Source organism: Marmota flaviventris, chromosome 12 (genome assembly GCF_047511675.1).
Source record: "Marmota flaviventris isolate mMarFla1 chromosome 12, mMarFla1.hap1, whole genome shotgun sequence".
NCBI lineage: Eukaryota > Metazoa > Chordata > Mammalia > Rodentia > Sciuridae > Marmota > Marmota flaviventris.
The window spans coordinates 97697872-97714682 of NC_092509.1; the positions used below are offsets into that span (position 1 = coordinate 97697872).

At 39.0% G+C, this 16811-nt stretch overlaps 1 protein-coding gene across 2 annotated transcripts in view; it reads left to right on the plus strand.

Moving 5' to 3' along the window:
* LOC114092427 (torsin-1A-interacting protein 2-like) overlaps positions 1-12804 on the plus strand; it is a 27751-nt gene extending 14947 nt beyond the window's left edge. For both annotated transcript variants that reach the window (XM_071600267.1, XM_027935007.3), the window contains exons 2-5: positions 4867-5043; positions 7297-7779; positions 8068-8172; positions 8760-12804. In XM_071600267.1, coding sequence (XP_071456368.1) covers positions 4944-5043; positions 7297-7779; positions 8068-8172; positions 8760-9523 — 1452 coding nt within the window. In that variant the 5' untranslated portion in view covers positions 4867-4943 and the 3' untranslated portion in view covers positions 9524-12804. The remainder of the gene's footprint in view (positions 1-4866; positions 5044-7296; positions 7780-8067; positions 8173-8759) is intronic.
* Positions 12805-16811: the final 4007 nt, after the last annotated feature.

The window sequence follows — 16811 nt, forward strand, 5'->3', positions numbered from 1 at the left end:
ATTTTGAATTTTGGGATTAAGGATACTTGACCAGGCCAGGCATGGTGGGGCATAATCTCAGCAGTTTGGGAGGCTTAGGCAGGATGATCCAAAAGTTTAAGGGCAGCTTCAGCAATTTAGCAAGGCCCTAAGCAACTTAGACCCTGTCTCAAAAAGAAAAAAGGCTGGGGATGTGGCTTGGTGGTAAAGCACCCCTGGGTTTAATCCCCAGTACAAAAAAAAAAAAAAAAGAAAGAATCCATAAAGTCTATGCAAATATTCCAAAAGCCTGAAGTCTGAAATGCTCTGGATTTTGGATAAGGGATCTTCAACCTGTATTTATCATACTTTATACATGGAATATAAAAAGGTTTCATGTCAGACTGAAGGCCACTGTTGATATTTTAGGTCTTGACAGACATGTTTTTCTTTTTAAGACTTCCCCAGGCATCCTCATGAACAGTTGTGTACTGCATTATAAGTATGTGGACAAGAGAGGGGAATTTTTTTTAAAAATCTTCAGTTTAATATTAACAAGGGTACTTTGCCTTCAAACATGATGGTATTATCACACCTATTAGGTTCACTCTCAAATCGACTTCATGTAGAGAAGCTCATAAAAGTGAGCAAAGGAGAAAATTTAGAAAGCCTTTTTTGCTTCAGCTTAGGTCTTTTTGGAATGAATTCACAAGGCTTAAAATATTGCAGACTATTCTAGAATACCTTGTAGTTGATATGAATAATGACATTAAAACAAATAGGTTGCTAAAATTAATTCTAATAACCTGCTCTGGGGTCTGATATTTTCAATTGTGAGCCTTATAAGTCTCTATTTGCATTGTGTGGGAGAGTTGATGGTATTACTTAGACATTTTGAAAATGACCATTATACCTGTTTCCAGTTATTTAATGGCAGATTTGGGAGTGGAAACATACTGGGGCAGACTGGGGAAAAAATACACCCACCAGAGCGGTGGCTTCTGAGGCAATGTGTGTGATTGATTGAAATAAGACAATAAGTTATAGCAGGAGGCCTGGCCAAGCAGACAGGTAAAAAACAAGTCTGTGGCATCCGAAAAGTATGTGACAGTCTGCATGTCGTGGCTTCTCATACCCACTTCATCTCCTAGGTCTCCACTGGCAACCCTTGAGACTCCGTGGAATTTTAAGGACATGGCTTAAAAACTGCTTTCTAAGGAGGAAAAATAATGACTTTGCTGCCAGCTGGGTTTGTGTTCTAATTCTGATGCGATCCAATGATGTTGGGCATCTTAACCATGCTGTGTGGTTTTGCCATCTGTGAAACAGGCAGTGTTATAATGCCTACTGCATACCATTGTGGGGTTTGAGTGTAATAACATAATCTGACCATACTTCACATAGTAAGGTTGAGGAGAAGGTCAAGACATCAAGGCAGAAATGACAACTATGGGATAAAGTAGAGTCTTAGTTTTAGAACAGGGATTAAAGCCTGTTAGAACTTGCTCTGAATTATCAAAAATTTAATCTCCCAAGAAAAACAGGATTGGTCTGAGGTCTGAAGTTGAGCCTGTAGTCACAAGTCAAATGGTGTTCTGTGTAAAGGTGAAGAGGCCTGGAGGAATGGATGACCCAGGGCAGATCCTTGTCCCATTTTTCAGGCTCGTGGATAATCTTAATTATGGTGTATGTCATTGCCACATGATTTACTATGTCATCTGAGCTTTTCAACAACAAATAAGCAGAGCAAAGTTGAGAGAGATGTCTAGATTCACCCAGGTCACATATGCTAGAGTCACATTCACTCTTAGATCTAATATTGTAGGACCTGGGTGCTTTGTTTACCAGTTTGAGATTTTCAAACTGTCTTAGTCGAAACTGTGTGTGCTACAGCCAGGCTATCTTTTTGTTCGAAAATTCTGACTCTGCTCTTAATGGTCATGTGTTCTTGGGTAAAGTTCTTAATCTTCTGCATCTCGGTTTCCTCATCCAAACAGTAGTAGGAATATTAATTGTCCCAACTATATGAGATTGTTGTGAAGATTAAAGGGTCATTAATGTGCTTTGCTGCCTGGCACAAAGAGGGTGCTCAATAAATGTTAGCTATTACAATTGTGCATGCTTTATTTGTTGTTTGTTTCCTCAGCAGGATTAGAAATTGCTTGAGGGTCAAGATATCGGTTTTCATCCTGAGATCCTAAAGTTACATAATTTACTAAACTAAGAGTGGTTAAAAATTCAGAAATACATAAACTTACTGGCTCCTCACTGCTATGCCCTTGTCACAGTTGCACTCATTTAAACCACCATCCTGGCTGGAATGACTAATTTCTTTTGCTCTATAACTGCTAAACTTTTAATTTCCTTGTGCTCGTCCTCTTTAAAACTTAAAAGTGTTTCTCACACCTGGCCCCCTCCCCCCAGTCCTCTCCCAGGTCTCCATCTTCTGCCCTTCTTTTCTCTGGCCCCTTTGGCAGCACCAGAGGTTTGTAGGATGGAGTGAGGGAGGGTAGGTCCTGCTGCTCTACCCGTCCTGATTTCCTCACAGGCAGCATTTGCTTGGCTTCTTTTTACATAATTGTTAGACTTCTAGGTTTCCTCTTTGTTGAACTGCTTGTCCATCTCTTTTGCCTACTTTTTCATAACATATTTGTCTTTTATTGACTTGGGAGTTTTTGTATATTCTGGGTGTTAATCCTTGACTAGTCATATATGCTGCAGATATTTTTCTAGTCAGCAACTTATCTTTTAATTTTCGTATTTTTTTTGTCTAGTAATTGAACTTTTATCATGTGATCACATTTGTCAAATTCTTCTTATGGTTTGTGTATTTTATATTTTGTTTAAGAAACCCTTGAAGTTAGAAAGATATTGACATCTTCTGAAAGTTTCACAGTTTTGCTTTTTACATTTAGGTCTTTAATCTGGAATTGATTTTTGTGTGAGGTCAAAATCTAATTTTTTCCCCATTTGACTCGTCAGTTGTGCCTCAACTATTTATTCATTAATCTATTTTTTTGTGTCACTTAGCCAACTTCCTTTACACAGACTCACACACATACTGTCCACGTATTTTTTTGACTATTCTGCATGTTCCATTGGTCTGTTCTTGGCCCAGGACCTCATTGTTTCTGTTAAATGTGTCATTAAAGATTGCCCCTTCTTTAGGATTTTCTTAATTCTTCTGGATCCTCTGCCACTTGCTGTTTTCAAACTTTAGGATCAGTTTGTCTATTCTGTTAGAAACCAACCACAATCAGAAAGCTTTCTTGAGATTGTGTTTCACATTGTGTTGAATGTATAGATTCCATTTGGAGAAAATTGGCACCAATGGTTTGCATTGTTACTGTCTATGCACAACTTATTTTTCTATTTAATTTATCTCTCCCCGAAGTTCTCCCACATCTGTTAGATTTCTTACTGTGTACCTTTTAGTTTCTGTTTATAGGTATCTTATGCTGATTGTGAATAGCATATTTACTTTCTAAAATTTTTTTCCACTGGTACATAGAAAACTTTTTACTCTAAATATTCTTGGTTTGGGCTGGCAGGAAGAAAATTTTCTTTAAACAAAATTGAAAAGGATTGGGTACTTTTTATTTTCTTCAATGAACTAAGAGAGAAGAAAAACTCTGCTTATAACAGGGGATAGCACAATTAAATGCAAAGCAATTCCAGGATCTTAAAGAAGAATGGGGTGATTAGGAAGCCTCCAAATCTGACATGTTCATAAGTGTTCACATCAGTGGAAAGAAGGGCCTGTCCCTCATTCCTCCCTTCCAGTTTATGCACCACACCACTGTTGATTCATACATTCATTCATTTTTTTCTCATTTAAAAATGAAATACAGAATTCTTACTATACACTGGGCACTGTGTTAGGAATTTGGAATACAAAGTTTTAAAGATTTTAGTTTGTGAAACTAAATTTTACAACGGTACTGTGAGAAAAACAAAAGAAAGCCCATTTGAGAGGCTAACCAATTAGCTATCAAAAAATGTAACTGTACAAAGCTCTTTCACATGTGTTTTTGCATTTAATACAACAATGCTTTGTCTCATTTTTTTTTTTTACAGGTAATGAAGGTTAAGTAACTTACTGACCAATTTGTTTTTTCTTATTTTTAAAATCTTTTTTTTGTGGTGCTAAGAATCAAACCCAGTGCTTCACATGTGCTAGGCAAGCTCTCCACTGAGCCCCAACCACAGCCCAACCAATTTGTTTTTGACAAGAAGACTTAACTTTAAAATGATCTAAGTTTTTATTGCTTACAAACTGCCTCTGATTTTGGTCCTTTTGTATAAAGCTCATAATATTTTACCTGTATTTTCTGAACATGACATAGGAAGGCATTGTAGGAAGCGTTCATCTTTGTATTTTACAAAAGAGTGCTGGGAAGAAGCTCTAGGAGGATGGTGATGAAATTCCAGATGCGTGCTCCCTGGGACCATAGGCAGTCATTGAATTTGGGTGGCACCATGTATTCCTGCGTGTTAATAAGTGGGAGCATCTGACAGGTGAGCTGTTGCACAGTGAAGGGTCGTCCAAGCCATACGGAAGTCTGCAGTGGCCACAGACCAGCTCTTGGGAGTTGTTAGCATTTCAGGTTCAGAGCTGTGGTCTTTCGGGCTCTGCTCCTTTGGTATGACTGTTCATACTCTTGCCAGAGCCCTGGGATGTATTGGGAGACCGTGACGTCTGTGCCCGGTTAATAGTCAGGGGCCTCTTTCTGTGGTCTAGGATTTGGAGGGTCATGCTCATGAGAGCCAGAAGCGCCTTTTCTTCACAAGGAACATTTCAGAGAGGAAATACTGTGTAGACCAAAGAGGTGTAAAAAATACCACTGAAACTGGCATTTCGCCTTTGTATGGCTGAAAAGTCATTTAATGTTTTTCATTTTATTGTAGTCATGGTATATATGCCTTGTCTCCTGGGTCTGCGGGAAGCATAAGTCTGTTGGGACTTGGGATGAGAAGAAAACAAGATGTCTTCACAAGGAAACCCAGACACTAAAAAAAGTATCCTAAACTCTGAAGAGATAGAACACAAAATGACCGACAGTGGACTTAGGGATCCTCCAGAGGGTAAGACTAGTTGGGACGGCACTGAGCTTATGCTGTAGGAGACTAGGGCTGTGCCCAGAGAAAATCTGATGATTAAAACCTGAAGTTCTGGGGCTGGGGCTGGGGCTCAGTGGTAGAGCACTTGCCTGGCATGTGTGAGGCACATAAGGTATTGTGTCCACCTACAACTAAAAAATATATATTAAAAAAAGAAGACCCTGAAGTTTTAAAGTAAAAAGACTAACTCAGTGGATTCATTTGTTATGATTATTCTCTTTTGTTCCTATTTACTGAATTTTAACACATAGCAGACCCTCCCTGTAATATGAGGAAGAGAAATATTTTAGGGACTTCGATAGTAGGGACCTACAATATTGGCCAAATGCATACATCTTTTAAAAAGATGGTAGGCAGATCTTCAGAGTTATAAAGTCAAAAAACCTGTAATATGCTATATTTAGAGGGCATCATTCAATTATAGGTAAGGATGAGACTTAGGGTCTTCTTCCTACTTACAGAAGTGAGATATAAAATAGCCAAAATATGAAATAGACTTTTCAGAAGAAAGAGGACGTGTTTATTTTAAATCTTTTATTAAGGAAGTTTTTTCAAGGTATAAAAGTAGAACAATATGAACCCACCCCCACCCCCCAGCATCCTCAGTGTCCAGCTCCACCTTTGACCAGCACAGCGCTGGTCTTACCTGCCCTGGATTATTTAAAAGCCAAGATATATATGACTTCATTTGTAAATGTTTAGGTTTATATCTCTTAAAGATGAATTCTTTTTTTAAAATATAACTAAAATGTCATCATCACATCTAAAAGATTAAGTTATTGTTCCTTAATATCATTACATAGCCTGTTGGTATTCAGATTTTCCAAGTTGTCTCATAATTTTTTTTTTCCACAGTTGAGTTTGCTTTCATTCTAGTTGGGCCACAACTGCATTTTACTGATATGTCTCCTCGGCTGCTTTTTTCCCGAGCTTTATCATAGATATGTCTAACATAGACGAAAGCAGAGGGCTGAAGTGAGCCTCCCCGTAAACAGCTTGGTCTGCCCTGAGCACGGGACTAACACTCTCAAGTCTGTGCTCCCTCATGCCTGCTTCCCTCAGCATCTAACTGAAGAAATGCTAGATATCTGTACTAAAATATGCCCCTCTAAAAGATAAGGATTCTTTTCTTTAAAAATGCAATCCAGGCCAGACACTGTGATGCACGCCTGTAATCCCAGCAGTTTGGGAGGCGGAGGCAGGAGGATCACGAGTTCAAAGTCAGCCTCAGCAAATGTGAGGCACTAAGCAACTCAGTAAATAAAATACAATAAAATACAAAATAGGGTTGGGGATGTGGCTCAGATGTGGTTCCCGAGTTCGATCCCCAGTACCCCCCACCACAAAAAAAAAAAAACATAATCCAATAACTTTTGTTGTTCTAAATATTTTTTTAGTTGTTGAAGGACCTGTATTTTATTTATTTATATATGGTGCTGAGAATTGAATCCAGTGCCTCATACATGCTAGGCAAGCACTCTGCCACTTAGCTACAACCCCAGCCCCCCAATACCTTTATCACACCTAAAAAGATAATTTCTTAATATCATCAAATATCTGGCAGTCAGATTTTTCTGATTGTTTCATAGGTGGTTTCTTTAATGATTGGTTCATTCAAAACTAGACCTAAACATTTTGGCCTGCACATTGTGTTTGTTTTTTTTTAAGAGAGATTACCCCTCCTTTTTTCCCCTTTTCTGGCCATTTATTTTTATTGTTGCTGATTACATCCTTATAAACTAGTAATTAGCTCTAGAAGCTTAATCAAACATAAGTCCAGTTTAGCAAGAATGCTTCACGGGGGGGATGGTGCACTCTCCATTGCCTGTAGTGGGAGGTTAATGATGGGAAGATTGGTCAGTGGGTTCAGCAGTTGTCAATTTGATTCATCCATTATAAAATTCCCCATCAGCCTTTTGCATGATGGTTTGAACTGCCAGTGATAATCACTGTCTTTCATTAGAGGAGATATTTAATATACTCAAACATTAGTTTTGTCATTCAAAATTGTTTTACATTAGTATTAGCTGTTAGATTTATTAACATGATAATGAGTTTGTTTTAATCACCATTAGTGGAGTCAGAGACAAATACTCTTTAGGAAGGGTACTTTCTAACTAGGAAAATCTATATAAATATCAATCAGGGACCTTGTTAAAATACAAAAAATATGGGGGAAGTTTTTTTCCAATAAAAATTAAATTTTTATCTCACTAGACTCTCAGAAGGTTTTGGAAAATGATCCATCAATAAATTCTCAGGCACAGGAGACCACAGTGACAGCAAGTGCCATTGAAGAAGAAGAAGCGCAGACCCCACACCCTGCCTCTGGTCTTAACGAAGACCACCAAGAGGTAGAGGCAAAAGGTCTAGAAAGTGCAGATACAGATGATAAATCAGAAAGTCCAGATGAAACAAATATTGGGAGCCATCCAGAGGATAAAACAGAGCACGAGAACAGCCCGAGTTCTGAGGCTAGCGCTCAAGGGCACCACTTCCCTTCAGAAGGGCTGGGTGAAAATCCCCAGGATCCAGATCCCAGCTGCTCTCCAAGCCAGGAGGTAGGAACAGCGCCAGCAGGCCTGGGGAGCGCTTCTGAGGAGCCATCTGCTGAAGACTTTCTAGAAGCCCTGAGTCCTGGTCATTCCAGCGCAGGGCCGGAGGGCCAGGATTCACTGAGGAGGCGACGACCTGCCCCAGGTGAGGGGACCCACTTAACCCTACCCTGTTTGGTATTGCCCTGTTACCAAGGACAATTTCAGGATTATGTAGGTTCACTGTGAGTAGAAAAGAAAACATTGTTTTAAAAATGCAGTTGATGTATGGGAAAGAACCTGAGAGTGGAATGAGCTAATCTATAATCTTGGTGGCATAAAAGAAATTTTTTCAAAGTTTAGAAATTCAGTGTCAGGTGAAAGGTCATAAAGGCATACATACTCTTATTAGTGTACTGTCTAAAAATAATATTGTTCCTCTCCTTCCCTCCAGAGGCTGAAAGTCATGAGCCAGAAACACAAACATTGGAAGAAAAGGAAGAGATTGCACAGGATACCACCATAAGAAAGATTACTAAAAAGAATTTTTGGAACTATGGTGAGAACAAACCTGGTTTTATTGTAGTGTTGAACACATTCATAAATCCTCAGTGAACATATCTAGAAAACCAGCACAGTTAAACAGTTTTAATATCATGTTAATATCTTTCTAAAGAATGTTTGATAGCAAGTCATAGTAAAATAGAACAAGAAAGTTTGAGGATTTTTTCCCCCTTAGGGGTACTGGCTGATGTTTTGCTGAGCTTAAACAAAATGGAAATCCCCATTGTAGGAAGGCTTTTCATAAACAAGAAACTAAACCCGCCTTCCAGTCAGAGTACTAACTTGTTTGCTGTAGGTGGTAAGCATTTTGAGAAAGTGGAAGAAAATACCAATAGCTCATTTCTAAAAACATTAGTGACAACAAAAGATAAATATAATCCACTTTTACCTATTAACAAAAATGCCATATCTTAAAAAATAAGAGATACAAGGTATTTCTGGTAGACTTTAATTGTTAAGTTTAGAAGATTCAGGCAGAAGGAACCTACTCCTCCCTGTGAGAGCTGAGCACTCTGCCTCATTTCAGTCACCACAGGCTTTGCATCTGACTCTGCTCTCTCTCGTTTTCTCCTCCTTTGACAGGCTTCTTTCTTGGCTGCCTGGTTATCGTGGCTTTTGTGTTAAGTTCCGTTAGTAGCTACTATTCCTCCCCAGCTCAGCAAGTGCCCCCAAATCCAGCATTAGAGGCCTTCTTGGCTCAGTTCAGCCAATTGAAGGACAAATTCCCGGGCCAGAGTCCCTTCCTGTGGCAGCGAGGACGTAAGTTTCTCCAGAAGCACCTGAATTCTTCGAACCCTTCCGAGCCAGCCACCATCATATTCACAGCAGCTCGAGAGGGAAGAGAAACCCTTAAGTGCCTGAGCCACCATGTTGCTGATGCCTATACCTCTTCCCAGAAAGTCTCTGCCATTATGATTGATGGGGCGGACAGAGCCATGAATGACAGCGACACGGTCAAGCAGTGGGTTGACTTTCAGCTGAGCTATGGATTTGAGAACGGCCAGAAGGCTGCCGTGGTCCACCACTTTGAATCCCTCCCTGCAGGCTCCACCTTGATCTTCTACAAGTATTGTGATCATGAGAACGCTGCCTTTAAAGATGTGGCCCTGGTCCTGACCGTGCTACTGGAGGAGGAAACATTAGAGGCCACTGTAGGCCCAAGGGAAACCGAAGAAAAAGTGAGGGATTTACTCTGGGCCAAATTTACCAACTCTAACACTCCCAGCTCCTTCAACCACATGGACTCTGACAAACTGAGCGGGCTGTGGAGCCGCATTTCACACCTGGTGCTGCCGGTCCAGCCCGTGAGGAACATAGAGGAACAGGGCTGCCTTCTGTCAAGCTAAGCAGGGAGCTGGTAACGGGAAGGCTCTAGCTTGCAGAAGAGCTACAGACTGCCCTTCTGTGGAGGGAGGTGGAGAGAGGGAGGGAACAGCCTGAAAAAAACACGAACAAGCCTAGTTTAGAAAAGCAGCTTTCACTTTTTTACTTTCTGTAAATTTTTTCTAATCTAAGCTTTGACAAAGCTAAAATTGACCTTTTCAAGTAAATCAGGTTTGAGCTATAGCATGATATAGAAATCTGAGGAATTTTTAAAATCCCAAAATATAACAGAATCATTGCACAGAAAGATATTATTCTCAGAGTAACTACAGAGTGACTTTTGTTTTCTTGAGGGAGACGAAAGAGGCTTTTTAGACTTGGACTGAATCAGAGTTTGAAGCAGTGATCATTTTTAGAAACTTTTCAATCATGTTAAATATTTTAAAAACTTGCTTTAATAACCAAGTTGAGGGATGATATTTTATACTAGTTTGTACTTTTGACTAGTATGAAAAAAAGGAAATAAGAATTCAAACCACCAGATCCCTAAATACTCACTTTATGTAAAGCACTACACCTTTGTTCCGTTAATGAGCTGAGGTCAAGCAAGCTATATTCAAAAATGTTCTTAAATATTGGAATCAATGGGAAATTGCTTGTAATCATTGGAAATGAAGACATTCCAATTGGCTGTGTCTTTACATCAGCTTTCCTTAATGATTTAGAGCAGTGATTCTTAACACTGTGTCTACCAGGATCCCTACGCTTTTATCAGGGTAGTTCTGCTTTTGACAGTTTTATATGTTGGGGATCTCTGTATGATTTCATTGGAACAGTTTCACTGATAATGAAGTTTGAAAATCAATAAGTGAAAAAACACCTTAGAATATAGGAAATAAGTAGAAAAAAATAAAGATTAAAACTTGTGAGCAGGCAGAAGATGAAAAATAGGTTTATTGTATACTTGCACTATTTATGAAAGAGAAAGACCTACAAATGAGGATTAGAATGTATAAGCTAGAATTTCCTAACATATTTCTGATGCTTTTGTTCATTCTGTTAATCATTTCTGTCTCCCTAAATGGAATTTTGTCATTGTCATTAGTCTGAGTACCATTTTCAGAAGAACAGATTTTAGTAACCAAGTTAATGGTAGTCTTTATATGGGCACATTGGCATAACTTCACCAAAGTTTCTTGGCTGTGCTGTGATGGAGCATGGATTGTATACTGCAGCTCATTTTTAAACAGCTAGTTAGAAGCACCATTAGGGTAAAAATCAGAGAAATGTGGGCTGGGAGTGAAGCTTGGTGGTAGATTGCTTGCCTAGCATGTATGAGGCCTTGGGTTTGATCCCCAGCACTGCAAAATAGAAATGCAAGAGATGTTATACTTGGTGAGGAGAGGCAGAAATGGTAGAGTCTCAGAGGTTTTAATGACCAATATCAATTGCTGAATGATGATCTGTGATTGTGAGACAAACTGAGAACAGTGTGTATGGAGACAGAAGTTGTTGATCAGCATTTGAGCTCTTGAAAGCAGAACACTAGTAGAATGTAGACCTAACAAAAGGTCTGTTCCATTACATGGACTATCACCACAGCCTTGGAATGTTTTAACTAGACTTTGGCTTCTCTTTGACTGTGAAAGCATACACATGTGCATGTAGTTAAGAATTCTTGTGACTGAAGAATGGAAGGATTTTAGGAACACTAAAAAGATGTAAGGATCTGTATTGATACCAAAAATGATTACAAAGACATGGGGAAAAGTTTATTTGAATATCTTCCACAGGAAAAAAATGTGTTTTGAGCAAGGCTTTAAGTGTGCTCAGTTGAGTGCAGGGACATCCCCAAAGGAGTATTGACTTGAAGGAATCCTCGATAGATTTGAGAAAAGACCTGAACACAAAGTTAAAGCATAGTGAATGTAATATCAGGGTCAGTCCAATATAAAGTCAGGAACTGGAAGAAAACTCTATATGCCATAAGTTGATTTTTTCCAGTATTTTTAGATCTTTGATGCTAGTATTACATCACACACAACCATTGGTGCCTTGTAGAATTGTTATGTTGGCCTGCTGACCTGTGCTACCTCAGATCTATAGAGGAACCAGTTTGAAGTACAGACCTAGTTTCTGTCAGTGATTCACATCACACTTGAAACAGAGGGAACTGTTTCTTCACTCAGTTGAATATGGATTTTCATTATTTGCTCTCAGTATAATTTAGGAGAATTGCTAAAAGTTGCAAATTCCTTGTTTACTGTTTAGCTTTTGTTATACATGGAAGGAAAAGTATGCTTAAGTGCAATTGAGATTTGTCAGCTTTCTGTCCATTATTTCAAAAATCATTTTTAGAAAAAGCAGATAATCTCATGAATAAAATGATTGTTTTTACAGCATAAAACTATATTTTTAAAATATGCAAATAATTAAAATCTATTCTATATTGTACTCTATTAGTTTCTATTCCATTATTTTTTTACATTTTTCATTTTTCAGACTTTTGTGTATTTAGTTGTTCATCTTTTATTATTGTGGCAATTTGCTTATTTGACTCTGAAAAATGATTTGTGAGCACATGATACTACACATGATACCTGAACATCATTAATTATTGTCACAGAATAACTTCCATGACATTATGTATTAATGTAAAACACTTCTTGTAGGAGCAAGTGTCATTGGACTTGGTTTTTTCCCCTCCTTAGGATGAAATTTAGTTTTTCTAGTTAATTTCAGAGATTGAAAGGCAAGTTCCAAGGGGTTCATACTGCTAAAGGTAGTAGTGCTATTTGTTTCTTTTTTCTACTTTTAAAATCGATGAATAAAGTAATTGTAGCATGTTTCATTTGGAAGCCTCCACACTTGATTGGTGAGGCTTGGTGTGTCCTTGGCCCACCAACCCCTGGGCTAATGGCCCAACTGAACAGTGCTAGCTGCCAAGGAGGCTTTGATCTAGCTCTTGTTTGATCTGTACTTCTGTTTGTTAAGACAGGAAGCATATTGAGCACTGATGTTAGAATATAACAAAGACAGCTTATAAAAGTGAGAAAATTTAGCAAAATGCTCTTCACCAGTTGTTTGCTTATCTCTGACCCAGATTTTTAAACACCATTGAATTTTGCTTTTGTATATTTAAAAAATTAATGGGCATTGAGAATCAGTAATGTCAGACTTGACATTTCCCCTTTCCTTATATAACCATGATTACTTTTGCATTTATTTCCTGTAGACATTGAGTGTGCCTTATTCAAATCAATTTTCTGGTTCTTATAAAAAATAAATCTTAATTTTTTTCTCAGCTGACTGATTTCTTCTTTTATTTTTCTTCTTTTGGGGGAATGGTACTAGAATTTGAACCCAGGGGTGCTTAACTACTGAGCTAAATCCTCAGCCCCTTTTATTTTTTTTTAATTTTGATACAGGGCTCACTAAGTTGCTTTAGGCCTCAATAAGTTGCCGAGGCTGGTCTCAAACTTGTGATCCTCCTTCTTGAGCCTGGGATTACAGGATTGCACCACCATGCCTGGCTTAGATGACTATTTTTTTTTTTCCAAGTTGTAGATGGACACAATACTTTAATTTTCTTTATTTTTATGTGATGCTGAGAACCAAACCCAGTGCCTCACACATGGTAGGCAAGTGCTGTACTGCCGAGCTACAATCGCAGCCCCTGATTCTTGATTAAAGTTTCCACAATAGCAAGTTTATAGAAATGGAAATGGTGTAACGAAGGGAAAGGAAACTGCCTTCAATTGGCAATTAGGTGAAGAGCCAAAGATTCTTGGGAGGTACTCATGGCCATCAGTGAAGAGGTATAGTGCAGACGTTGCCTATCATCTCCTGACGTCTTCTGATCACATTCTTTGTGAACAGTTCCTGCTCAATGAGGCTTTCCTGACAGAGGGAAAAGAGTGAAGTAATAGGTGCAAGCCCGGGAGTTGCTACTAACCTGGGGTGTCCTGATTAGGAATGCAGTTCTTAAGCAAGGGCATCCATGGTCTTGTATGTGGGGAGTGTGGAGGTGGGTGTAAAGAATTCCAGTCTCCAGGGGCTGGGGCTCAGTGGTAGAGCACTTGTCTAGCATGTGTGAGGCACTGGGTTCGATTCTCAGCACCACATATAAAACAAAAAGGTCCATCAATATCTAATTAAAAAAAAAAAAAAAAAAAGAATTCCAGTCTTCAAATGGTGCCAAAACAGAATTAGCAGAAGCACTTGGGTCCACACCCATTAGATCCTCACCATTCTTTCAAAGTTACACCCCACTGTCTATATGCAAATAAAACCAAAGGATTGGTTGACACATTTTTCAGACTAGTTTCCTACCAAATATGAATTGAATTATAAAAATCTGGAAGATTTATTTTTGCAGTTTAGAAAAATAGTAACTCTCAGGACTTGGCATATCTTAAACTATAAGCTTTCAGTGAACTGGGCTAGTCAAGTAAGCCAGAGGGGAAGAACACGGATTCCCTAATACCCATTCCAAACATGCACAGTTGGTTAGCAGCAGCATGTTTTTCTTAATGCATAAACTCACCACTACAGGATGTTACAGTCTATAAATGTGCTAGAACACACAGGCCTCAATGCTGTAAAAAGTGATAAGGAAGGGAGGGATTATGAATTATTCAGTTACTGTAATAATTTTAATTTTATACAAGATGCAATAGGAATGATGTCAAATCTGGAGTTGTACTGTGTGTCACTGGTGCAGAAGCAGCACCATCAAACTAATAAAAGAACTTAGCTCCTGGACCAAGATCTTAGCTGCTTTCAGCCAAGGAGGCAGATCCCTGTGTGTGTGTGTGCGCCTGGACTGAGGAACATTCCACGTGCTATATGATTTTAGGGCCAACAGAAGCCCCAGGAACACAACTAAAAATCAAACTGTACTTTTGACCCATAGCCTGATGCGTTCTAGGATCTGTAATTTCTTTTTTTTTTTTTTTAGGATCTGTAATTTTTTAACATCATACAAGTCAACAATTTAGATGAGCCATTAATACGACAGTGCTTTTCATTGTTGAATTTCTAGAGATGCCATTGGAAGTCCTCACTTGGGAGTGAGGCACACCTAACTCCAAACACAATAATAATAGTAAAAGAAACCCAGGCTCTAAAACAAGAGGTACATTTTTGAGGATCAGAAACAATTTAACGCTCAAAAGTGGCGAGCGGGTATGAAGCTGCAGACCTTCCATACCGCCCACATCTGAACTGCTGCACACGAGGTTGGGTCCATTGTCAAGACTGCTGGTTGGCAAGCCCTACGGTGGTGGTGGAGGTATCTGCAAATATTTGGTAATTGTTTTGTCTCTAGCAGCCTTTTAAAATATTTGAACGCCTCTTGTGAAGTTAGGCTGCAGGTCAGTTTCACAGTTTCCTATTTGCCGTGTTTGTTTTTGACTGAAGGGGGCCATTTGAATGTGCCCCTGCTTCCTTTCTGCAGATGGGCAGCAATCCCTTCACACAATGGGGGACTCTGATTGCTTACCAAACACATTTCTGAACAGTGTGGACATATATTGGGTGCTCATGGTAGTTACTAATTCATCACATTGATTCTACTCTCAGTGACATTGCACAACATTCTTCTATCAGTTTTCATTCTCTGTTTCTTCAGATTTTCAACTTGTTGGTTTCAACCTGAGATCTGGCCTCTCAGGTAGAAAAGCAGAGGCATAGATGAATTCATTGTCTACCGTGCTGTCAAAACCATTGATTATTGTTTCCACATGACCAAATGTCCCTTCATAATAGCTAGTAAATTATGCTGTACTTAAAAAAATTTTTTAGATGTTGATGGACCTTTATTTTATTCATTTATTTATATGTGGTGCTGAGAATTAAACCCACACACTCAGTGCCTCAGACTTGCTAGGCAAGCGCTCAACCACTGAGCCACAACCCCAGCCCTATATCGTACTTCTTTCCTTCACATTGTGTATCACTGAATACATCTGACTCATGATCTGCTTCATAGATGTTATTGTACATGATTTGGGTTTATTTTTCCTTCTCATGAAATTTTTGAGGTGGCAAAGCTGACCATTTTACTTTTTGAGTTTTTAAATTAAAAACCTTTTGGGGCTGAGGATGTGGCTCAAGCGGTAGTGTGCTTACCTGGCATGCACGGGGCCCTGGGTTCAATCCTCAGCACCACATAAAAATAAAGATGTTGTGTCCACCGAAAACTAAAAAATAAATATTAAAAATTCTCTCTCTTTAAAAAAAATTATTAAATTAAAAACCTTTTTTTTTTCCCCCCAGTACTGAGGATTGAACCCAGAGTTCCTCTGCCACTGAACTACATCCCCAGCCCTTTTTATTTTGACACAGGGTCTCATTAAGTTGCCCAGGCTCCTTGAACTTGGGATCCTTTTGCCTCAGCCTCCTGAGTAGCTGGGATGATAGGTGTGCCAGATGTCCAGCCTGACATTTTACTTTTTATTTTTTTATTGTTGGTTGTTCAAAACATTACATAGTTCTTGATATATCATATTTCACACTTTGATTCAAGTGGGTTATGAACTCCCACTTTTACCCCATATACAGATTGCAGAATCACATCAGTTACACATCCATTGATTTACATATTGCCATACTAGTGTCTGTTGTGTTCTGCTGCCTTTCCTATCCTCTACTATCCCCCCTCCCCTCCCCTCCCCTCCCCTCCCCTCTTCTCTCTCTACCCCCTCTACTGTCATTCATTCTGACATTTTACTTTTAATACATGTTTACAAAATGTGAAAAAATCCTAATAGAACTTAAAAGATGGTTTAAATGGGGAGAAAAAACCCACTAAGAATGTAGCCATTAGAGATGAGCAAATTTAGGCAAAACTGCTCATTCTACTAACACTATTCAAGACCTGAGCTAGGTGCAAAATATCATTCCAGGCACTGGAGAAAAACAAACAAAAATACCAGCCCTGCCCTTGAGGAGATGATTGAAGTGTAGGGTAGAAAAATCACACACATTTTCACAGATGAAATCCTAAACACTTCAGGCATTTACTTTCCCTGGACTAAAATAAAAACACAGTGGAAGCCAGGTGTAGGAGATGAACTCAGATTTTCTACGACTGGCCATGGTTGGAGGCGGTGAGTCCTTCTGTCTGCCAGGTATGGAATAATTACTTTAGGAAACTGCTGTTAACCTCAGCATTTCTTCCCCACCAGACTTTGTCCTCAGTTTAGAGAGAAAAAGAGTGAAATTACTAAGAATGGGCCTTAGATCACTATTTATCAAAGTCGGTGAAGACAATGAAATTCAACTAGAGATGAGCGCAACATGCAGAGG